The sequence below is a fragment of the Salmo trutta genome, chromosome 29, assembly GCF_901001165.1.
Source record: "Salmo trutta chromosome 29, fSalTru1.1, whole genome shotgun sequence".
NCBI lineage: Eukaryota > Metazoa > Chordata > Actinopteri > Salmoniformes > Salmonidae > Salmo > Salmo trutta.
In genome coordinates this window covers 42025644-42051965 of record NC_042985.1, presented here as the reverse complement: position 1 = coordinate 42051965, position 26322 = coordinate 42025644, and the positions used below count along the sequence as shown (strand labels likewise).

Sequence of the window (26322 nt, the reverse complement as noted above, 5' to 3'; positions counted from 1 at the left end):
TCAGACACAGCATTTTCCTTAATGGCCAAAAAGCTACATTTTAGTCTCATCTGACCAGAGTACCTTCTTCCATATGTTTGGGGAGCCTCCCACATGCCTTTTGGCGAACACCAAATGTGTTTGCTTATTTCTTTCTTTAAACAATGGCTTTTTTTCTGGCCACTGTTCCATAAAGCCCAGCTATGTGGAGTGTACGGCTTAAACTCCAATCTCTGCTGTGGAGCTTTGCAGCTCCTTCAGGGTTATCTTTGGTCTCTTTGTTGCCTCTCTGATTAATGCCCTCCTTGCCTCGTCTGTGAGTTTTGGTGGGCAGCCCTCTCTTGGCAGGTTTGTTGTGGTGCCATATTCTTTCCATTTTTAATAATGGATTTAATGGTGCTCTGTGGGATGTACAAAGTTTAAGATATTTTTTTATAACTCATCTATGATCTGTACTTCTCCACAACTTTGTCCCTGATCTGTTTGTAGAGCTCATTGGTCTTCATGGTGCCACTTGCTTGGTGGTGCCCCTTGCGTAGTGGTGTTGCAGACTCTGGGGCCTTTCAGAACAGGTGTATATATACTGAGATCATGTGACACTTAGATTGCACACAGGTGGACTTTATTTAACTAATTATGTGACTTCTGAAGGTAATTGGTTGCAGCAGATCTTATTTAGGGGCTTCATAGCAAAGGGGGTGAATACATATGCACGCACCACTTTTCAGTTTTAATTATTTTAGAATTTTTTGAAACAAGTTCTTTTTTCATTTCACTTCACCAATTTGGACTGTTTTGTGTATGTCCATTACATGAAATACAAAACAAAAAATCAATTTAAATTACAGGTTATAATGCAACAAAATAGGAAAAACACCAAGGGGGATGAATACTTTTGCAAGGAACTGCATCAGTACACTCATAACAACCTAATCATTACGAAAATTCTATTTGATCAAATAAGCCACAAGAAGCAAATAAGTCATTATATTTTGTGTTAACCAAATTTGACATTCTGTCGAAGATACTTGGACCTTTTTTAAAAAATATTTTCAGTGGTATCGTTGACAAATACACGGCCATAAAGAAAATTTGAATTAAAAACAGGTTCAGCCACTGGTTCAACCGTGATCTGGCAGTGTTACTCCATCTCAAGAATTCCATTTGGCAAATCGCTTGGCATACACATACTCAGGCTGACTGGCTTTCGTTCAGGCAAATTTGAAATAAGTGCACTCAAGCTATCTGGAAGGCCAAAGCTAGTTACTTTATGGAGCAGCTCTCTCTCTGTGGGTCTAACCCCAATAAGATCTGGAAATGGATTAAAGACCTGGAGAATAAACCCTCCTCCTCACAGCTACCCATGTCCCTTAATGTTGATGATGTGGTTGTTACTGACAAGGAGCACATGGCTGAGCTCTTCAATCACAACTTCATTAAGTCAGGATTCCTATTTGACTCGGTCATGCCTCCTTACTCTTCCAACGTTTCCTCATCTCCCACCCCTTCTAATGAGACTATCCCCGATGCTCCTCCCTCTTTTCCCCCTTCCTGCAGGTGGTCACTGAGTCCAAAGTGCTAAAGGAGATACTTAAACTTGACCCCAAAAAACATCTGGGTCAGATGGTTTAGACCCTTTCTATCTCTTACCTTTTTAACCTGCCTCTCCTCTCTGCGGAGGTTCCCATTGCTTGGAAGGCAGCCACGGTGCATCCTTTATCTAAAGGGGGAGATCAAGCTGATCCTAACTGTTATAGGCCCATTTCTATTTTGCCCTGTTTATCAAAAGTGTTGGAAAAACGTGTCAATAATCAACTGACTGGCTTTCTTGACGTGTCTAGTATTCTCTCGGGTACGCAATCTGGTTTGCGCTCAGGTTATGGATGTGTCACTGCAACCTTAAAGGTCCTAAATGATGTCATCATTGCCCTTGATTCTAAGCAATGTTGTGCTGCTATTTTTATTGACTTGGCCAAAGCTTTTGATATGGTAGACCATTCCATTCTTTTGGGCTGGCTAAGGAGTATTGGTGTCTCTGAGGAGTCTTTGGCCTGGTTTGCTAACTACCTCTCTCATAGAGTGCAGTGTATAAAGTCAGAACATCTGCTGTCTCAGCCACTGCCTGTCACGAAGGGAGTACCCCAAGGCTCGATCCTAGGTGCCAAGCTCTTCTCAATTTACATCAACAACATAGCTCAAGAAGTAGGAAGCTCTTTCATCCATTTATATGCATATGATACAGTCTTATTCTCAGCTGGCCCCTCCCCGATTTTCTGTTAAATGCTCTACAACAAAGCTTTCTTCGTGTCCAACAAGCTTTCTCTGCCCTTAACCTTGTTCTGAACACCTCCAAAACAAAGGTCATGTGGTTCGGTAAGAAGAATGCCCCTATCCCCACCAGTGTGATAACTACCTCTGAGGGTTTATAGCTTGAGGTAGTCACCTCATACAAGTACTTGGGAGTATGGCTAGATGGTACACTGTCCTTTTGTCAGCACATATCAAAGCTGCAGGCTAAGATTAAATCTAGACTTGGCTTCCTCTTTCGTAATTACTCCTCTTTCACCCCAGCTGCCAAACTAACCCTGATTCAGATTAGCATGGGTAGGATGGTTGACTACGGAGACATAATTTATTGATTGGCAGGTAAGGGTGCTCTCAAGCAGCTAGATGTTCTTTACCATTCGGCCATCAGATTTGCCTCCAATGCTCCTTATAGGACACATCACTGCACTCTATACTACTCTGTAAACTGGTCATCTCAGTATACCCGTCGCAAGACCCACTAGTTGATGCTTCTTTATAAAACCCTCTTAGGCCTCACTGTCTGAGATACCTGGGTCAAAATCACTAAAATTATAATTTTTTTGTCCTCAAAATATTCAAAATTGTTTATATAAAAAATATACATTGGATCAAATTTCAAAAGGATCCTTATGTATGTATGCCTTCATGATAATAAAAGCATAATGACATAGACTTCAAAGTAAAAGAAAATGAGATTTTAGACTATTTTATTTCAGTGGAAGGAGGCAATTTTTCAATGTCCCAAGTGCTGCTCAATCAACTCCAACGAAAATAATTAGGAATAAAATAATACATTAAAAAAATATTTCCTAATTTTCTTCATTAAATGTTAACTTATGTATAGTCTTTTTCTGTTAAATGCTGCACTTTTTCTAAGAATATTGACTATTTTCTGTACATCCTCAAAGTCGTTGTCCACCCTGTTACATTGTGGTTACTGGTACTATCAGAAAATATATACACTGCTCAAAAAAATAAAGGGAACACTTAAACAACACAATGTAACTCCAAGTCAATCACACTTCTGTGAAATCAAACTGTCCACTTAGGAAGCAACACTGATTGACAATACATTTCACATGCTGTTGTGCAAATGGAATAGACAACAGGTGGAAATTATAGGCGATTAGCAAGACACCACCAATAAAGGAGTGGTTCTGCAGGTGGTGACCACAGACCACTTCTCAGTTCCTATGCTTCCTGGCTGATGTTTTGGTCACTTTTGAATGCTGGCGGTGCTTTCACTCTAGTGGTAGCATGAGACGGAGTCTACAACCCACACAAGTGGCTCGGGTAGTGCAGCTCATCCAGGATGGCACATCAATGCGAGCTGTGGCAAGAAGGTTTGCTGTGTCTGTCAGCGTAGTGTCCAGAGCATGGAGGCACTACCAGGAGACAGGCCAGTACATCAGGAGACGTGGAGGAGGCCATAGGAGGGCAACAACCCAGCAGCAGGACCGCTACCTCCGCCTTTGTGCAAGGAGGAGCAGGAGAAGCACTGCCAGAGCCCTGCAAAATGACCTTCAGCAGGCCACAAATGTGCATGTGTCTGCTCAAACGGTCAGAAACAGACTCCATGAGGCTGGTATGAGGGCCCGACGTCCACAGGTGGGGGTTGTGCTTACAGCCCAACACCGTGCAGGACGTTTGGCATTTGCCAGAGAACACCAAGATTGGCAAATTCGCCACTGGCGCCCTGTGCTCTTCACAGATGAAAGCAGGTTCACACTGAGCACATGTGACAGACGTGACAGAGTCTGGAGACGCCGTGGAGAACGTTCTGCTGCCTGCAACATCCTCCAGCATGACCGGTTTGGCGGTGGGTCAGTCATGGTGTGGGGTGGCATTTCTTTGGGGGGCCGCACAGCCCTCCATGTGCTCGCCAGAGGTAGCCTGACTGCCATTAGGTACCGAGATGAGATCCTCAGACCCCTTGTGGGACCATATGCTGGTGCGGTTGGCCCTGGGTTCCTCCTAATGCAAGACAATGCTAGACCTCATGTGGCTGGAGTGTGTCAGCAGTTCCTGCAAGAGGAAGACATTGATGGTATGGACTGGCCCGCCCGTTCCCCAGACCTGAATCCAATTGAGCACATCTGGGACATCATGTCTCGCTCCATCCACCAACGCCACGTTGCACCACAGACTGTCCAGGAGTTGGCGGATGCTTTAGTCCAGGTCTGGGAGGAGATCCCTCAGGAGACCATCCGCCACCTCATCAGGAGCATGCCCAGGCGTTGTAGGGAGGTCATACAGGCATGTGGAGGCCACACACACTACTGAGCCTCATTTTGACTTGTTTTAAGGACATTACATCAAAGTTGGATCAGCCTGTAGTGTGGTTTTCCACTTTAATATTGAGTGTGACTCCAAATCCAGACCTCCATGGGTTGATAAATTGGATTTCCATTGATTATTTTTGTGTGATTTTGTTGTCAGCACATTCAGCTATGTAAAGAAAAAAGTATTTAATAAGATTATTTCGTTCATTCATATCTAGGATGTGTTGTTTAAGTGTTCCCTTTATTTTTTTGAGCAGTATATTTTCCACAATGACATCACAAATAGGAAAGTATGTCACTTCCTTGGCGGGAAAACAACTCTGGTGAACCTGGTGAGTATCTAGATTTCATACTATTACATTTTCATCATTATATGTTGGTGATGTGATGTGGATAAGCATAACATGTCCACCCTGTTAAGCAAAAATACTAAAGACGCTAATCGAATTTCGTAATATATTTGTCAAACAATGCAAATTCTTTTTCAAGTGGCAGCCATTATCCTAGCTTCATCACGCTCACTTGGAGCATAGTTGCTAATTTTAGCTCAAAATGTCCACCCTGTTATTGTCAACCCTGTTATCCATGTACATGTAACAGGGTGGACATGCATATCTTGTAGTAATGTGTTGCAAAATATGTGTTTTTATTCATAAATTGTATTACATAATTACAGTGTGTATATATAGCATGTATAGTATTTTAATAATAAATAAATATCAATTGAATCCGTTTTTTCTGAAGGAATGGCACCTCTTAGTGCAGCAGAAAGACAGTGGCAATACAGAGAACGACGTAATGCTGACCCAGAAAAAAGGAGAGAGTATCTAGAGAAATAGATGAAGAAATGGAGGAAAGATAAAGAGACAGGGAAGAAGAAGACAATAGCTGAACTCAGTGACGGAGTGTAGTGTGCAGAAAGGAAGCAATGGAGAGATTCCTTTCTAGGGAGTTTTTCCTAGCCACCGTGCTTCTACACCTGTATTGCTTGCTGTTTGGGGTTTTAGGCTGGGTTTCTGTACAGCACTTTGAGATATCAGATGATGTAAGAAGGGCTTTATAAATAAATGTGATTTGATGATTCAAAAAGGATACTCAGAGCCAGGGCCAAGGATAGTGCATTTCTGCAGTCCCAAACACCCCCCCCCCCCCAACTCCTAAAAATCAGCCTGGGCTTTCAAGGTTAGAATACGTGAAACCTCTGAAACCTCCTGGGAATGTAGAAGTTCCTCTGACACAACGGACCTTGGTAGAAGATACAAAAAGATGAAGAGAAGTGCTCCATGATAACCGTGAAGTGGGAGGTCACAAAAACAGAAACTGAACTAGTCAGTCAGTTTCAAGATAGGCTCACCAAATTTAGGCAGCACATCTTTAATATCAAGTGGCAATACAGGGCCTATAGGGAGCTTAGTGAGAGTCTGAAGAACAATGAATGCTTGCTGCACATTGACTTCAGCGAAAACTATTCATGCAAATACAGTCAAGAGATCTAGTCCGTGCATTTTGGAGGATCTCACCAGCAAGCCACTCTCCACACTGCAGTGCTCTACACTGCTGCAGACCAACCACCAATTGCTTTTTGCTCCATTTCACCATCACGCAGACATGATTCACCCGCCATTTGGGCCCAACTTGATCCCGTTCTTCCTATGTTGAAGCAGAAGTACCCTGAAGTCTGCAGGCTTAATTTCTTTAGTGATGGACCGGCTACACAATACAAGCAAAAAGGGAACTTCTACCAACTTTCCACAGAACCACACAAACAAGGCTTTCAAGAGGTCAACTGGATTTTCTTTGAGTCCAGCCACGGCAAGGCGGCACACGATGGTGTTGGAGAGGCCCTCAAGAGATCTGCAGATAGAGCAGTGCACCGTGGAAAGGATATCCCAGATGCACAGGCCCTGTACAATGTCCTAAAGGGTCTCCTCTGTGGAGATGTTCTTTATTACTGAGAGTGATGTTGAGACAAGAGCAGAGGTAACCCTCCTTCCTCCCCATACACACATACATACATTTTTATTGTACAGTAGCTGGTTGAGTATCGAAATGTATAAGGTATTTGTTACTCTTTATATCTTATCATATGCTATCTCTTCTCACCTCAGATGCCTGCCATTAAAGGAACAATGAAGTTTCATCAGGTTATCAGTGTCTAACCAGGCCAGATAAAATACAGGGACATTATTTGTCTGTGCAAGAAGGATAGTGGTATGTTGGACTGTCCTTGATTTCAGCTCAAAGAGGAAACTCTGGGTGACCCTGCAGCATCTAACCAGCTCCCTGCATCTCATGACAAGGCTGACACCACATGGCGACCTGGCACCATTGAACTTAATTACGTAGGGGAGTGGTGTGTTGTCAATTATGACCATGAAGGATACCCTGGCATCATCATGGATGTAGAGGAACATCACATTAAGGTGAAGTGCATGCACCGGAATGGCATCAACAAATTAGTCCAAAGGAAGATATTTGTTGGTACTCTGATAGACAGATAATTTGTCTGATGCCAGAGCCACAGGCTGTTAATAAACACTCTGTGCAGATGGAAAAATCCACCTGGAAGTATGTGGAAGAGCATTTGGGGTGAAAGGGGGGAGAGATGGAAAGAGGGGGAGCGAGAGAGGGGGAGAGGAAGAGAGGGACAGGAATGTGTTTTAATGCTAATTCCAATGATTTCGTACCAGCAATGTATTTTTGTGTTGTTGTTTTTCACAATGAATATGTAACTAAATAGCAGTTCCAGTGTTGTTACTACATGTATTACTATGTAGATGTCTAGTCAGTGTTCAGGGTTTAATTTATGTTCTGTCCCGTTATAGCTGTCCACTCTGTTATACCTTGGTCCACCCTGTTATCTTGGCATCTTTTTCAAATTAATTCAATTGCATTGTCAAATATCAAGAATTTGTGTAATGTATATTAAAGAGTAAGACACGGCCAACACCACACAATTATAAACTTGGATAAAATATAATTAACTGTCTGAATTTAAAACGATAAGGTGCAAATTAGATGAAGTTCTGTAAAACCACACATTGTATACAAAATCTGTTATTTCTTTATAATTTGACCAGAACAAATGGACATGGTTGACAAGGGGACACAATAGCTTTATGAAAATGTATATATTATTAAAATAGTCCAATGAAAGTCATTAAAGACAGTTAAGTGCATGTCTGCTGTTTATAATTATCTAACTCTAAGTGCTGGAGCTTCGCTGGCATGTTTTTCTACAAGTCTAATATTTCCCTTTTATAGTACAACATTAAAGGAATACAAATTCTGAAATAAAAATGTTAAATGGTCCAAATGGTACTGTTTTGTGATATTGACACACCTACTGCAGCCCTTATCCTCCACATACAACACCCGTTCTGCCAGTCACATTCTGTTAAAGGTCCCCAAAGTACACACATCCCTGGGTCGCTCCTCTTTTCAGTTCGCTGCAGTTAGCTACTGGAATGAGCTGAAATAAACATTTAAACTGGACTGTTTTATCTCAATCTCTTAATTCAAAGACTCAATCATGGACACTATTACTGACAGTTGTGGCTGCTTCGTGTGATGTATTGTTGTCTCTACCTTCTTGCCCTTTGTGCTATTGTCTGTGCTCAATAATGTTTGTACCAAGTTCTGTGCTGCTACCATGATGTGCTTCTGCCATGTTGTGTTGCTACCATGTTGTTGTCATGTTGTGCTGCTACCATGTTGTGTTTTCACATGTTGCTGCCATGCTATGTTGTTGTTTTAGGTCTCTCTCTATGTAGTGTTGTGGGGTCTCTCTTGTCATGATGTGTGTTTTGTCAAAAACTCCTCGCTTGGTGAGAGAAATAAACGAATAAACGCCACCTGCTGGAAACGACCGATTTTGTGCTCACTCCCTGCTTTGTCTCTTCGTCTATGGCAACATACATTGCTGAGGACTGAGTTGTCCGGTCGAGAGAGCAGGGACCAGAGGGCGTAGAGGAGAGGAGAGAGCTCAGGGTTGTGGACAGTGGGTACTGTGCTTTACCGATCGACAGGACTTGTCAGGGGGCGTTTGGAGATCAAACAGCGAAAACAACGAAATAACATCTCTCCTGTTTTCATATACCCGACAATTGTCTGACGGACACATTTCTCTCTGTCGAACTCTCTATGGCGCTTCCGGACGCCGCTTCAACACTGAGTAGTTTTGGTACTGGCAATGTGCATTAATCTCAAGTGAATTAATATTTTTCCTGCTATGTGTAGTTTCACACTGTTGTGAATGTGACAATGCAGTATTTGCCGTGGAATTTCTTTCGGACGAGCTACGGTGAAGAGGCAGAAACACGCCTATTATAGAGGGCAATCACCGCGCCAAACCAACAGAAACAACGTCCAGAATTTGGTCAGAGAACATTTTCCATCTGCTCATCTGCTGATTTGGTTTACCAACAATAACAATGGGGTAAGTTTGTGTAATAGCCTCCAAACATGAATGAGACTGGTTTTGATTGACTAAGCTATTTGGTATTCATCTGTCCAAATCAAATCAAACTGTATTGGTCACATACACATATTTAGCAGATGTTATTGCAGGTGTAGCGAAATGCTTGTGTTCCTAGCTCCAGCAGTGCAGTAGTATCTAACAGTTCACAACAATACACACTAATCTAGTAAGTAAAAAAAAGGTATTAAGAAATATATACATATTAGGCTGAGCAATGTCGGGGTGGCATTGACTAAAATACAATAGAATAGAATACACTATATACATATGAGATGAGTAAAGCAGTTAGTAAACATTATTTAAACATTCATTCTTCTGGTTTTAATTTACAATGTTAAGGGATTGTTATTTATCTGAGACTTATATTCCAAATCTGACTCGACAAGCAAAGCATCGCCATGCCTTTGACATGCAATGCAGCAATGATGGCCAAGATCATTCAAAATGTAGTCTACCATAATATTATACTGAGAATGTGTTCCAAATTGGTGGAATGCATTTTGTTATCGCTTGTCATGATTAATCTCGATCAGCAGGCTACCTGTTCTATGATAGATATTAGTCACTGTCATAAGTTATTCCGTAACACACCAGTCAGTGGAGGCTGCTGAGCAGAGGATGGCTCATAATAATGTCTGAAACGGCGTTTATGGAATGGCATCGAACATATAGAAACCATGTGTTTGATACCACTCTACTTATTCTGCTCCAGCCATTACCACGAGCCCGTCCTCCCCAATTAAGTTGCCACTAACCTCCTGTGACACCAGTACATAGCAATATATATAGCAATATAATTATATGAGCTATTTTTTGTTATGTAGGGTTAGGGGTGAGGGTTTATGCGAAGGATTATATCTATGGTTAGAAAGTGTCTCTTAATCCAAGAATGTCTATCAAACATATATCCACTTCTGGTCAGTGAGGACACCAAAAACGACTGTGCCAATCTATACCACCCAGGATTATAGTGTTAATGCTCTGTAAAGTAAATAGCTCTGTGGCTATCGGTTGGGATTGAGATATAATGGTATGGTACAGGCATCAGCACAACTCTCGTATCCACTATTCATATTGGTAAATTATTTGATCTTTCACATTCACATCCTATTCCTAGTCTCCTTCCTTCTCTCCTCATGTTTCCCCACCAGGCATGAGATGTGAATTGAAAGACTAGGGGGACAGCAGAAGGGATAGAGTTAGGCAAGAGAAGGGTAGGGCCTTGGGGTGAAATATCGAGAAATGGGAATGGAACCAGGCTATTCATCCCCCAAAGGAAAGGGAAAGGGGGATACCTAGTCAGTTGTACAACTGAATGCGTCTTCCGCATTTAACCCAACCCCTCTGAATCAGGTTCAGCCACAGTCTGTGATGAAGCACTCGTAATTACACAGAACAGAAGGGTCCGTTGTGGTATTTAGCCCTACTATTGTTCACCTATGAGTACGGTTAAGACTAGTGTAGACTGAGTGAAGAAATTTGAATGCCAGCCCGTCCCCCCCACGCACACACAGGACACACCAACTCTGCTGGTGACTATGTTTCCGTTACGCAACTGCATCAATGATTTAATTAATCCACAATGGTTTTTATAATGAGATTCAGTCCACGCACGCCCAGGCCCAAATCAATTACATTTTTCTTTATTTCTCAGGATATTTACATGAATTCACGACAGTCACAATGCACTGCACTTCTCAGGACTTGACTGTACTTAACTCCTATATCTGGAGTGTGCTGTATGTGTGTGCGTGTGCATACATGTGTGTGTGATCCTGCTCTGAACCACAGCCAGCTGTGGTACTTCTAATCTAATGATGCTGTAACTGTAACCACGCTTAGCTGTGTGTGTCTCTATTATCTGTGTTGTTTGATTGTACCCATGCTCAGCTGTGAGGGTCATGGGAGCTAGAAGAATGTCAAACTCTCCTCTGTAAGTACAGCAGAAAGAGCTGTCTCTGCCTCTGGCTGTCCTACAGTAATGTTATAATGTAAAGTTCTACGACAAAGTCATATTTCACCCTAAACATTCTGGCACACAACCAAACAACTTGCAGCTATCATAGTAATGGGAGAGGGAGAGAAGATACATGACTGTTGGAGAACAACTGAAAGTGAACATAGACACCTTTCCATAAAAAAAGTGAACATACACAAGTATACAAACACTTTTTTGTTTTTGTTTGACCCACGCAAACGTGATGAAAGACATGACTGAAACAGGAACCATTTTGCCATGATTTATGTGTACAGTGGATATATACCAATAAATGTGATATTGGAGAATCTCTCTCACTGATTGATTGTACAATGTGTACACACATAATATTATATTATGATTTCAGTGTGTGAGTGTGTAATATGGGGGTTAGATACATGTTTATTTTGTCATTATAAAGAAAATATTTTATTAACAATGGCAACACTGCCATGTTGGTCTGAGCATTGCGGTTAGAAAACCACAGTAGTGTCAGACTTTAGGCTGTCGCAAATGCAGCTGCCCCGACTTCACTCCTTGACTTTCATCAACAGTCAGTTGCTTTAGCGTTACCACTCAAACAGACCATTTGTTTGTGAGAATGTGAGTGGGATCAAATTTGGTTAATAATCAAACTTGGGCTGACTAGGCTACCTAGACATTTTCAATCAAAAATTATTAACTGTATAGTTTGCATAGACTGTGAGTACATGTTTTATTAGGCCTATAGTTGCATAGGGCAGGACTACACGATGCAAACCTGCATAAAGCAAACTCAGCCCTGTGAGATGTATTGTCCAATCATGTTGCTTTCTCTGTGTCTGTGTGTAGGAAATCAAATCAAATTTATTTAGAAACCCAGCCTAAAACCCCAAACAGCAAGCAATGCATGTGAAAGAGGCACGGTGGCTAGGAAAAACTCCCTAGGAAAAACTCCCTAGAAAGGCCAAAAACCTAGGAAGAAACCTAGAGAGGAACCAGGCTATGAGGGGTGGCCAGTCCTCTTCTGGCTGTGCCGGGTGGATATTATAACAGAACATGGTCAAGTTGTTAAAATGTTCATAAATGACCAGCATGGTCAAATAATAATAATCATTGTAGTTGTCGAGGGTGCAACAAGCACGTCCGGTGAACAGGTCAGGGTTCCGTAGCCGCAGGCAGAACAGTTGAAACTCCCCTATTCCTTCTTTAAAATATAATTCATATTAACAGGTACAAGGTTGCTGCAGTTTGACAGAGTTTTCATCCTCCCAAAGGCCAGGACTTTTTCCAGGATTTGTTTTAAAACCATGTGACCTGATTAGAAAAATTCTGGTCCCATCATAGCCCATATTAAACCTTTTTACAACAGATTAATCATGTCATAGCGTATAAGGTCCCGATTTTTACCTGGTTAGATTACAAGATCAGGGAAAACTATGGGCCCCAGAAATGTTTTTACACCAAACCACTCTGGTACCTGTGTGAGAGTTAATATTGCTGCAGTGTGTTCAGGTCATACTCTGGGTGTTTCACTGTTTTCCCATATTTTCCCATTTCCCATATCGTGTTTCAGGTTGATCACCAGTGTAATTTGTCAGAGATAGACAGGCAGTTCACTGGGGGTCATGGACAATGTTCCCTCTAAGCTGATTGAGACGGTTTGGGATGAGTTGGACCGCAGAGTGAAGGAAAAGCAGCCAACTAGCGCTCAGCATATCTGGGAACTTCTTCAAAACTGTTGAAAAAACATTTCAAGTGAAGTTGGTTGAGAGAATGCCATTTTGAACCATTTCATGTGTCTGAAGGTACAAACTCTGCCTTCCCGGCGGACCCAGAGAGCAAATCAAGTGCACTATAGGTCTACCGCTGGCCAATCGGATGGCTCAGATTACCATGTCTGGAGTAACGTAGCAGGCATAAATGAAAGCTACAGCAAAGTTTATACTGTGAGATTTCAAAACTTTTAAAATCATGACTAGAGAGAGACTGTCAACGAATACAGCAAAGTGCTGCTGTTTAAGTTCTTACTCAGCACTGCCAACACTTTGTATTCAACACTTTTATAAGCCAATCTAATGCGCGTTCTTCTTATTTCCACTCAACGCTATAACAAGCACTACAGCAGTAATGAATGAGTATGAAAGTGTGTCGATAGGCTTGCATTGTTGCTATTATTAGCGGCTTGGGTCATTTTTAATATCGAGGAATATTTCACTTTCTCTGTTCACAATCTGCCAACCTCAACCCAATTGAGATGGTTTGGGATGATTTGGAAGGAAAATCAGCCAAAGAGTGCTCAGCATATGTGGGAACTTCTTCAAAACTGTTGAAAAAGCATCCCAGGTGAAGTTGGTTGAGAGAATACCAAGTGTGTAAAGCTGTCATCAAGGCAAAGGGTGACTACTTTGAAGAATCTGAAATATAAAATTAGTTTAAAATTTTTTTGGTTACGATATGATTTCATATGTGTTATTTCATAGTTTTGATGTCTTCACTATTATTTACAATGTAGAAAATAGTAAAAAATAAAGAAAAACCTTTGAATGACTAGGTGTTTCCAAACTTTTGACTGGTACTCTATGGATCTGTGCCATTTACTTTGAACTGGAATGTGTTTACAGCATAAGCGGTCAATAGATGCAGTTTATTTTGAGATCAAAGCGAGAGCTGCATGTAGCCACGTGCACATTTTGTTAATTTCCTTTCCTAGTTAGTGAGTTATTAGCCCAGTTATAGATTCTTTGTAGTCAGCAATAGGGGAGTGATTGCTTTCTACAGGAGCCCAAAACATGTACATTTCTAGACATCTTTGAAAAGCGAGTCAGGTAAAGAGCTTTTTTTTGTCTTAAAGGGGCAGTGTTGTATTTTGAGACAGGCATGAATCAGCTAAGTAGCCAATAGGCAGAGGGTAGCATAATTTGTCTGATTCTCTGTAATAATGTTATGGGAATAATAATGCTTTTTATTCTGTAAAGTGGTTTCTTGCATCAAACAACACAGCAACATTTTCAGTCATCTCCTTGTCTGAAGAACAAGTGGATAAACAGGTTAATGTCAAGCCCTGCATGTTTTTTGTTGTTGACATTATGGATCATAGTCTGCTGGAAAAGCATATGTGTTATGGATTTACACCCCTTGCTATATTGTGGATAAAGAGTTACTTGTCTAACACAACACAGAGGGTGTTCTTTAATAGAAGCCTCTCAAACATAATCCAGGAAGAATCAGGAATTCCCCAGGGCAGCTGCCCAGGTCCCTTACTTTTTTCAATCTTTATTTAACTAGGCAAGTCAGTTAAGAACAAATTCTTATTTACAATGACAGCCTAGGAACAGGGGCTTAATTGCGTTGTTCAGGGGCAGAACAACAGATTTTTACCCTGTCAGCTCGGGGATTTGATCTAGCAACCTTTCAGTTACTGGCCCAACGCGCTAACCACTAGGCTACCTGCCTCACCTTTGACTAAAGCCAGTGTGTCTATGTATGTGCTCAGAATATGTGGGAACTCCTTCAAGACTTTGGGGTGGCAGGTAGCCTAGTGGTTAGAGCGTTGGGCCCGTAACTGAAAGGTTGCTGTATCAAATCCTCGAGCTGACAAGGTAAAATTGTCGTTCTGCCCCTGAACAAGCCAGTTAACTCACTGTTCCTCAGGAAGGCCGTTGTTGTAAATAAGAATTTGTTCTCAACTGACTTGCCTAGTTAAGTGAAGGTTAATTACAATTTTTAAAAGACTGTTGGAAAAGCATTCCTCATGAAGCTGGTTGAGAGAATTCCAAGAGTGTGCAAAGCCATCATCAAGGGTGGTTACTTTGAAAAATCTCAAATATATTTTGGTTACTACATGATTCCATGTTTTATTTCTTCATTTTGTTGTCTTCACTATTAATCTACAATGTAGAAAATAGTAAAATAAAGAAAACTCTTGAATGAGTAGGTACAGTTGAAGTCGGAAGTTTTCTTAGGTTGGAGTCATTAAAACTAGTTTTTCAACCACTCCACAAATTTCTTGTTAACAAACTATAATTTTGGCAAGTTGGTTAGGACATCTACTTTGTGCATGACACAAGTAATGTTTCAAACAATTGTTTACAGACAGATTATTTCACTTATAATTCACTGTATAACAATTCCAGTGGGTCAGAAGTTTACATACACTAAGTTGACTGTGCCTTTAAACAGCTTGGAAAATTCCAGAAAATGATGTCATGGCTTTAGAAGCTTCTGATAGGCTAATTGATATCATTTGACTCAATTGGAGGTGTACCTGTGGATGTATTTCAAGGCCTACCTTCAAACTCAGTGCCTCTTTGCTTGACATCATGGGAAAACCAAAAGAAATCAGCCAAGACCTCAGAAAAAAATTGTAGACCTCCACAAGTCTGGTTCATCCTTGGGAGCAATTTCCAAACGTCTGAAGGTACCACGTTCATCTATACAAACAATAGTACGCAAGTATAAACACCATAGGACCACAAAGCCGTCATACCGCTCAGGAAGGAGACGCGTTCTGTCTCCTAGATATGAACGTACTTTGGTGCGAAAAGTGCAAATCTATCCCAGAACAACAGCAAAGGACCTCGTGAAGATGCTGGAGGAAACAGGTACAAAAGTATCTATATCCACAGTAAAATTAGTCCTATATCGACATAAGCTGAAAAGCATTTCTGCAAGGAAGAAGCCAATTCTCCAAAACCGCCATAAAAAAGCCAGACTACGGTTTGCAACTGCAAATGGGGACAAATATTGTACTTTTTGGAGAAATGTCCTCTGGTCTGATGAAACAAAAATATAACTGTTTGGCCATAATGACCATTGTCATGTTTGGAGGAAAAAAGGGGAGGCTTGCAAGCCGAAGAACACCATCCCAACCGTGAAGCACGGGGGTGGCAGCATCATGTTGTGGGGGTGCTTTGCTGCAGGAGGGGCTGGTGCACTTCACAAAATAGATGGCTTCATGAGGCAGGAAAATTACGTGGATATAGTGAAGCAACATCTCAAGACATCAGTCAGGAAGTTAAAGCTTGGTCGCAAATGGGTCTTCCAAATGGACAATGACCCCAAGCATACTTCCAAAGTTGTGGCAAAATGGCTTAAGGACAACAACGTCAAGGTATTGGTGTGAAATAAATCATTCTCTCTACTATTATTCTGACATTTCACATTCTTAAAATAAAGTGGTGATCCTAACTGACCTAAAACAGGGAATTATAACTAGGATTAAATGTCAGGAATTGTGAAAAACTGAGTTGAAATGTATTTGGCTAAGGTGTATGTAAACTTCCGACTTCAACTGTATGTCCAAACTTTTGACTGGTACTGTATGTGGTAGTGGTGGATTAAGGGCCTGAGGGCCCACAGTGTGTTGTGAAATCTGTGAATGTGTTGTAATGTTTTTAAAATTGTATAACTGCCTTAATTCTGAAGGACACCAGGAAGAGTAGCTGCTAACTTAGCATAAATAATGCAAACACAGAATTTTCACAACATTTGCGCTCAGCAGACCTGAAATTTGCTCAGTGCCGAAAGTAATTAGAGGGAACATTGGTCATTGACATCTTTCTAGTTTTAAAGTAAAGTGACTAGGCATCAGGATATAAGATAAACAATAGCAGCACCGTGTATTTTTTATTTAACCTTTATTTTAACAGGGGAAACATATTGAGTCCTCGATCTCTTATACAAATGTGCCTTCTATATACAATGTAAATATACACATTATTACAAAAATTACAGTCATAGGAAGCGCAAATAAAACATCACAAATCACTCAGAACATTCCTCCAAAAATTAGTTCCCAATCAATACTTTACATTTCCAGAACTGCACCAGAACATCAAGATTAAATGTATTTAGAATTTTGTTCCAGCAATAGAGTGCAATTCAACTAAAAGCTGATTTACCTAGCTCTATGGAGACCCTAGGAAACTCGAGAGTTAACCCGTTCACAGGATTGGTTAAATCAGTTGTCTATACTTCAAAAGCAAAGATAAGACGGAAGTTTATGATGTAGCGCCTTGTAAACAAAAAGTGAGTCATGTAGAGATCTACGGGTCTTTAGCGAAGTCCAGCCAACCTTTTGACACAGTGATGAGTGTCAAAACTGTAACTAAAACTGTAACTATGGCCGATGGCATCCAAAGGTTTAAGAGTAGTAGCAGCTGCACTTTGATAAATAATATCACCATAATCAAGAACCGATAAAAAGGTTGACTAAATAATCTGCTTCCTACTGCTTAGAGAAAGGCACAATCTGTTTCTGGAGAAAAATTCAACTTTGAATCTTATCTTAACCAACTCATCTATATGTTTTTTAAACGTCAAATCCATATCAATCCAAATGCGTAAGTATTTATATGAGGGCACACGTTCGATTGGAGAACCATCTAATGAGTGAACATATAGTTCATCTGAAACATTCTTACGAGAGTTTGAAAACAACATGTATTTAGTTTCTTGCATAGCTATAAAATCTGACCGTAGTTTTGACACATCCAGATCAACCGTCGGGGCAATAGCATACATAATAAACTCAGCAAAAAAAGAAATGTCCTCTCACTGTCAACTGCGTTTATTTTCAGCAACCTTAACATGTGTAAATATTTCTATGAACATAACAAGATTCAACAACTGAGACATAAACTGAACAAGTTCCACAGATATGTGACTAACAGAAATGGAATAATGTGTCCCTGAACAAAGGGGGAAGGTCAAAATCAAAAGTAACAGTCATTATCTGGTATTAAGTACTACAGTGCATCTCCTCATGGGGAAAAAAAAGTGTTTGGCGCCGACAGAGATGGACGCCTCGCTTCGCGTTCTTAGGAAACTATGCAGTATTTTGTTTTTTTACGTATTATTTCTTACACTGTTACCCCAGGAAATCTTAAGTCTTAGTTCCTCCCGGCTGTATGTAATATTGGATATAAGAGCAACGTCAACTTACCAACATTACGACCAGGAATATGACTTTCCCGAAGCGGATCCTCTGTTTGGACCACCACCCAGGACAATGGATCGGATCCCAGTAGGCAACCAAATACAACGGCGCCGCAGACAGAGCGGTCTTCTGGTCAGGCTCCGAATAAGGGCTCATCGCCTACCGCTCCTGAGTATACTACTCGCAAATGTCCAGTCTCTTGACAACAAGGTAGACAAAATTCATTCTTTGTTTCACGGAAACATCGCTCACTCGGGATACATTATCAGAGTTGGTACAGCCACCCGGTTTCTTCACGCATCACGCCGACAGAAACAAACATCTCTCTGGTAAGAAGAAGGGCGGGGGTGTATGCCTTATGATTAACGAGTCGTGGTGTGATCATAACAACATACAGGAACTCAAGTCCTTTTGTTCACCTGACCTAGAATTCCTTACGATCGAATGTCGACCACATTATCTACCAAGAGAATTCTCTTAGATTATAATCACAGTCGTGTATATCCCCCCCAAGCAGACGCCTCGACGGCCCTGAAAGAACTTCATTGGACTCTATGTAAACTGGAAACCACATATCCTGAGGCTGCATTTATTGTAGCTGGGGATTTTAACAAGACTAATCTGAAAACAAGGCTCCCTAAAAGTTATCAGCTTATCGAATGTGCGACCCGGGCTGGTAAAACTCTGGACCATTGCTACTCTAATTTCCGTGACGCATACAAATCCATCCCTCGCCCTCCTTTCAGCAAATCTGACCACGACTCCATTTTGTTGCTCCCAGCCTATAGACAGAAATTAAAACAGGAAACGCCTGTGCTCAGGTCTGTTCAACGCTGGTCTGACCAATCTGATTCCACGCTTCAAGATTGCTTCGATCACGTGGACTGGGATATGTTCCGGATAGCATCGGACAATAACATTGATGTATACGCTGATTTGGTGAGCGAGTTTATTAGCAAGTGCATCGGTGATGTGGTACCCACAGTGAATATTAAAACCTTCCCCAACCAGAAATCATGGATTGATGGCAGAATTAGTGCAAAACTGAAAGCGCGAACGACTGATTTTAATCATGGTAAGGCGACCGGAAACATAACCAAATACTAACACTGTAGCTATTCCCTCCGCAAGGCAATCAAACAAGCTAAGCGTCAGTATAGAGACAAAGTAGAGTCGCAATTCAACGGCTCAGACACGAGACGTATGTGGCAGTGTCTACAGTCAATCACGGACTACAAAAATAAAACCAGCCATGTCGCGGACACCGATGTCTTGCTCCCAGACCAACTAAAAACTTTTTTGCTTGCTTTAAGGACAATACAGTGCCACTGACACGGCTCGCTACCAAAACCTGCGGCCTCTCCTTCACCGCAGCCAACGTGAGTAAAATATTTACATGCGTTAACCCTCGCAAGGCTGCAGGCCCAGACGGCATCCCTAGCCACGTCCTCAGAGCATGTGCAGACCAGCTGGCTGGTGTGTTTACGGACATATTCAATCAATCCCTATCCCAGTCTGCTGTTCCCACATGCTTCAAGAGGGCCACCATTGTTCCTGTTCCAAAGAAAGCTAAGGTAACTGAACTAAACGACTATCGTCATCATGAAGTGCTTTGAGAGACTAGTCAAGGATCATATCACCACCCACTCTAATTTGCTTACCGCCCCAATAGGTCCACAGACAACGCAATCACAATCACACTGCCCTAACCCATCTGGACAAGTGGAATACCTATGTAAGAATGCTGTTCATCGATTACAGCTCAGCATTCAACACCATAGTACCCTCCAAACTCGTCATTAAACTCGAGACCCTGGGTCTCGACCCCGCCCTGTGCAACTGGGTCCTGGACTTTCTGACGGGCCACCCCCAGGTGGTGAGGGTAGGAAACAACATCTCCACCCCGCTGATCCTCAACACTGGGGCCCCACAAGGGTGCGTTCTTAGCCCTCCTGTACTCCCTGTTCACCCATGACTGCGTGGCCATGTACGCCTCCAACTCAATCATCAAGTTTGCAGACGACACCACAGTGGTAGGCTTGATTACCAACAACGACGAGACAGCCTACAGGGAGGAGGTGAAGGCCCTCGGAGTGTGGTGTCAGGAAAATAACCTCACACTCAACGTCAACAAAACAAAGGAGATGATCATGGACTTCAGGAAACAGCAGAGGGAGCACCCCCCTATCCACATCGACGGGTCAGTAGTGGAGAAGGTGGAAAGTTTTAAGTTCCTCGGCGTACACATCACTGACAAACTGAAATGGTCCACTTGTTTATGGTTCATTTAAAAAGTATGGCAAACGTGTTTAAACCCTTTACAATGAAGATCTGTGAAGTTATTTGGCTTTTACAAATTATCATTGAAAGACAACGTCCTGAAAAAGGGACATTTCTTTTTTTGCTGAGTTTAGTACAGTTAAATAGTTAACATACACACATGGATGCAGCGGTCTAAGGCACTGCATCTCAGTGCAAAAGGTGTCGCTACAGTCCCTGGTTCGAATCCAGGCTGTATCAAATCCGGCCGTGATTGGGAGTCCCATAGGGCGGCGCACAATTAGCCTAGCGTCGTCCGGGTTTGGCCGGGGTAGGTCGTCATTGTAAATAAGAAGACAAAGGTAACTGAACTAAATTACTAATCGTCCCGTAACACTCACCTCTGTCATCATGAAGTGCTTTGATAGACTAGTCAAGGATCATATCACCTCTACCTTACCTGCCACCCTAGACCTACTTCAATTTGCTTACCGCCCCAATAGATCCACAGACGATGCAATCGCCATCACTCTGCACACTGCCCTATCCCATCTGGACAAGAGGAATACCTATGTAAGAATGCTGTTTATTGACTATAGCTCAGCATTCAACAGCATAGTGCCTCCCGAGCTCATCATTAAGCTCGAGGCCCTGGGTCTGAACCCCACGCTGTTTAACTGGGTCCTGGAGTTCCTGATGAGTCGCCCCCAGGTGGCTCAGGTAGGAAACATCAGCTCCACTCCGCTGATCCTCAACACTTGGGCCCCATAAGGGTGCGTGCTCAGCCCCCTCCTGTACTGCCTGTTCACCCTCGACCCAAGTTTGCAGACTACACAACAGTAGTAGGCTTGATTACCAACGTTGACGAGACAGCCTACAGGGAGGAGGTGAGGGCTCTGAGAGTGTAGTGCCTGGAAACCAACCTCTCACTCACTCAACGTCAACAAAACAAAGGAGATGATCATGGACTGAAGGAAACAGCAGAGGGTGCACCCCCATATCTACATCGACGGGACTGCAGTGGAGAAGGTGGAAAACTTCAAGTTGCTTGGCGTACACATCACTGACAAACTGAAATGGACCACCCACACAAACAGTGTGGTGAAGAAGACGTTACAGAGCCTTTTCAAATTTGGCTTGTCACCTAAAACCCTCACAAACTTTTACAGATGCACAATTGAAAGCATCCTGTCGGGCTGTATCACTGCCTGGTAACGCAATTGCACCACCCGCAACCGCAAGGCTCTCCAGAGGGCGGTGCGGTCTTCCAAACGCATTACAGTGGGAGAACTACCCACCCTCCAAGACACCTACAGCACCCGATGTCACAGGAAGGCCAAAAAGATCATCAAGGACCTCAACCACCCGAGCCACTGCCTGTTCACCCGCTATCATCCAGAAGGCGAGGTCAGTACAGGTTCATCAAAGCTGGGGCCGAGAGACTGAAAAACAGCTTCTATCTTAGGCCATCAGACTGTTAAACAGCCATCACTAGGACATTAGATGCTGCTGCCTATAGGCATAGACTAGAAATCACTGGCCACTTTAAGAAATGGAACACTAGTCACTTTAATAATGTTTACATATCTTGCATTACTCATCTCACATTTATATACTGTATTCTATACTATTCTACTGTATCTTAGTCCGTTCCGCTCTGACATCGCTCGTCCATATATGTATACAGTCTTTATTCATTTCTACATAGATTTGTGTGTATTGGGTATATGTTGTGTAATTTCTTAGATATTTCTTGTTAGATATTACTGCACTGTCGGAGCTGGAAGCACAAGCATTTCGCAATAACATCTGCTAATCAGGTGTATGTGACCAATAAAATTTGATTTAGACTCCGTCATTCCTGTAGAGCATCTTCTGTTTCCAAAAGGTGTCGAAGTATCTTTAAAAGTTATTCCAACAGAGCTACAATAACTCTTTCGCTCTCGCAGCTCAGTGATGGCACAGGGCCTGAAATAATTGGCTGCTTTTTGGAGTCTTTAGAGGTTGAATCAGTTCTTTAAAATCCAGTTTCAGCAGGTCAGAGCTAGCCCTCCTAATGTAATTTGACCCCACATGGACTATGACAGTGTCAGTCCCCGGCAGCTGTAGTAGAACGATAAGAAACAGCCTAGTAATGTCCTCTACTCATGCACCAGGATAGCACAGGGATTTTTCCCCTGGAACCGAGATTCTCACCATAGAGCTGCTGATGATAATGGCTGGTGAAATGGCAGAGGAGGTCCGGCAGTTCTTTCTCCTTGAACCAGCCACAAAACCCATGGTGGCTGATGGAGGAGCCGGTGCATCAGACACCCTCGAGGTCCAGTAAGAGATCCGAGTCTGAGGCATAGTCCTCCCGGGAATGTGGAGGATCCGAGTCCGAGACAGAATCCCCCTGGGAAGGAATCCGGATAGGTGATGTTGCTGTTCAACAACTGAATTTGGGTCTGACTTCCCAACGCCAAAGAAGCCCAACTCATCACAGGCCGCTTCCCTTCATTTGGCCTACGGCAGGTGACGTGCTTCCATTGTTGGGCATCAGGATTGGTTACAGTACAATACGCTAAATCCACCAGTCTTGCTCTATCTTCCAGGGGAGTGGGATACTTCTTTGGGGAGGGGTCCCTGGAAGGCATTGGCCATTAAGTCAAGGAGTGTTGACATGGCGGTGACACATTGGTGCGGCTTCCAGCCTGTGGTGTAGAGGAGAATGAAAATATCTGTAATTACACCCAATCCTTTTTTATTAAACAAAATAGACTCTAGCCTGTTAAACTTAACTTTCTATGACAAACAATTCACTCAAACAAATTTGCGCACTCGCTCTCCTTCCAGTCAAAGAGTGGGGGTGTCCGGTAGCAGGCAGTTCATCCATTCTGAAGATTACTACTTCAATTAGTCGGCAGCACAGGACACCCCGGACCAGGCCCTAATCCCTGACACTCGGAAGAGAAAGAGACGGTAATATAGAGGCCGACGGGCTGGTACCCTGATGAAACTACTGCGAAAAGTAAATAATCCGCCTCTACCCTCTGTTCTATTGGCAAATGTATACTGAACAAAATATAAAGCAACATGCAGCAATTTCAAAGATTTTACTGAGTTACAGTTCATATGAGGAAATCAGTCAATTGAAATAAATTAATTAGGCCCAAATCTATGGATTTCACATGACTGGGAATACAGATCTGTTGGTCACAAATACCTTAAAAAATGGGCCTCACAATAGGTCTCAGGATTTTGTCAGGGTAGTTTCCTTGTTCCCTGTCAATCATTGGCTTATTGGTGAAATCAGCAGTCAGACAATATCTTCTTTAAATAAATCAATTCAACCTTTATCTATGCAATTGCAGACAGAAGTTGACAATGGAAACACAGCTTGTATGTTTCAGAGTAAGTTCTGCAACCCACCTAAGGGCGCAGCTGATTTTATACATGTGATTTTATACATACGTCAATGTATATATACAGCAATAAACTGAGGTTACCTTATAAGGTAACCTAGTACAGTAGCTTCTCTGAATTCATTAGCATTGTCCACTGTCACACAAGATCAAAATGTCAAAACCAGAGAGTGGTTACTTTTCTTTATCTAGTTTTGATCTGACTCAGACCTAGCCTGCAAGCACACTCTTGTAGCTTAACCACAAAGACTTATGTATATGGCTTGTGCAATGTATAGTGGCAGAGTTTTAGACACATAGCAACAGTATCTATTATAAGGCCTGCTGCAAAACATATGAATCTTAAGGTCTCCTTAATCAATAATGGGGAGTGTCTTTGGGACCCTACCCCCTACAATTTAGTTAAAAAAAAATTGTGCATTCAAATTGCAATCGATAAAATGCAATTGTGTTCATTGTCCGTATCATATGCCTGCCCGTACCATAACCCCGCCACCATGGGGCACGTTGACATTAGCAAACCGCTCACCCACACGACACCATACACATGGTCTGAGGTTGTGAGGCCGGTTGGACGTACTGCCAAATTCTCTAAAATGACGTTGGAGGCGGCTTATGGTAGAGGCATGAACATTCAAGTTTCTGGGAACAGCTCTGGAGAACATTTCTGCAGTCAACATGCCAATTGTACACTCCCTCAAAACTTGAGACATCTGTGGCCCTTTTATTGTACCCAGCAATTATGATTATGCTGTTTAATCAGCTTTTTATATGCCACACATGTCAGGTGGATTGATTTATATTGGTAAAGGAGAATTGCTCACTATCAGGGATGTAAATTAATTTATGCACAAAATTTGAGAGAAATACGTTTTTTTTGCGTCTGTAAAATTTCTGGGATCTTTTATTTCAGCTCATAAAATATGGGACCAACACTTCATATGTTGCGTTTATATTTTTGTTCAGTGTACAATCAGTGGAGAACAAACTGAACTAGCGACGTTCAAGACTATCTTATCAACGGGACCTGAAGAACTGTTATATCTTATGTTTTTCAGAACTTGGCTGGTTTTCTATGCATCGGCAGAACAGAATTGCAGCGTCGGGTAAGCTCAAGGGTGGTGGTGTGTGTATTTGTTAGCAACAGCTGGTGTGCAATTGCTAATATTAATGAGGTTCTGCTCACCTGAGTTAGAATAACTCATGATAAGCTGTAGACCATACTATTTACCAAGAGAGTTTATCTATATTTTTTGAAGCTGTCTATTTACCACCACAAACCTATGCTGGCAATAAGACCTCACACAACAAGCTGTATAGGGCCATAAGCAAACAAGAAAATACTCATCCAGAGATGGTGCTCCTAGTGGCCAGTGATTTTAACGGAAATCCATCTTACCTAATTTCTACCATCATGTCTCCTGTGCAACTAAAGGGTGAGAAAAAACTCTATCACCTTTACTCCACATACAGAAACGCATACAAAGCTCTCCCATTTGACAAATCTGACCATAACTATCTTGATTCCTCCTCACAAAAAAAAACAAACAGGAAGTACCAGTGGCGCACTCAATACAGAAGTGGTCTGATGAAGCGGATGCTAAGCCCTATTTCCAGTGCCTGCACTACTCTGCGCCACATGTCGTCAAATTTCACAATTTTGTTTCTCTCCGTCGCCAACACTCTTTCAATATTTAGATAATAAAGGATATCGTTTTTCCATTGTCTTAATGATGGAGGATTGGTTGATTTCCAGTTTTTAAAGTATATGTTATTTCAAGATAACTGACAAAAAGGGTATCGTCCAACCCACTGGGTATCTCACTGCCCCCCCCCTCCCCATATCCCATGACTTGAAATATACAGACAGATGGATTAAAAGTACATTTCCATTGTAATACTTCTAAAAGACAACTTTCTAACTCCTTCCATAACTTCTGGACTTTATAGTATTCCCAGAAGTCATGGATTATTGAGTCATTGTTAATTTTACACTTAAGACATGACTCATGTTGTTGTGCTGTAGAATTTGTGAATTTGGTCTCTTTTATAGTACATTCTGTACATTAGGTTATACTGGATTAAGAGTATATTTTTGTTACTTGTAATTTCATTAGTTATATTCCAAGATTCCTTCCATCTTGTGCCAATATCAGTTATTTTTAAAACTTCTTCAGGATCGGTGTCCCGTATGCGGGACTGTTGAGCTAATGTAGGCTAATGTGATTAGCATGTGGTAGTAAGAAACAAAAAAAAAAGTGGTATGGGCAGAAAGCCTATTCTTTTCAATCTAACTGAACTGTCCAATTTACAATAGTTATTAGAGTTAAAGAATACCATGCTATTGTTTGAGTAGAGTGCACAATTATGAACTTGAAAATATATGAATAAACCAATTAGGCATATTTGGGCAGTCTTGATACAACATTTTGAATAGATATGCAATACTTCACTGGATCACTCTAAAATGTTGCACATACAGTGCTCCCATCTAGTGGCCAAAGTCAATTGCACCTGGGCTAGAATAATTCATTATGACCTTTCTCTTGCATTTCAAAGATGATGGTACAAAAAAAATAAGAAAAAATGTTTTTTTTCCATTGTATCATCTTTTACCAGATCTAATGTGTTATATTCTCCTACATTCCTTTCACATTTCCACAAACGTCAAAGTGTTTTTTTTCAAATGGTATGAAGAATATGATTTTGGTGTC

At 41.8% G+C, this 26322-nt stretch overlaps 1 protein-coding gene across 2 annotated transcripts in view; it reads left to right on the top strand.

Moving 5' to 3' along the window:
• Nucleotides 1-8503: 8503 nt before the first annotated feature.
• homer1b (homer scaffold protein 1b) overlaps nucleotides 8504-26322 on the top strand; it is a 145476-nt gene continuing 127657 nt past the window's right edge. Inside the window, exons 1-3 of one of the 2 annotated variants that reach the window (XM_029722228.1) lie at nucleotides 8504-8751; nucleotides 8838-9006; nucleotides 24667-24714. In XM_029722228.1, the coding sequence (XP_029578088.1) occupies nucleotides 9002-9006; nucleotides 24667-24714 (53 nt within the window). In that variant the 5' untranslated portion in view covers nucleotides 8504-8751; nucleotides 8838-9001. Of the gene's footprint in view, nucleotides 9007-24666; nucleotides 24715-26322 lie in introns of both variants that reach the window. The other variant, XM_029722229.1, reaches the window with a different exon arrangement.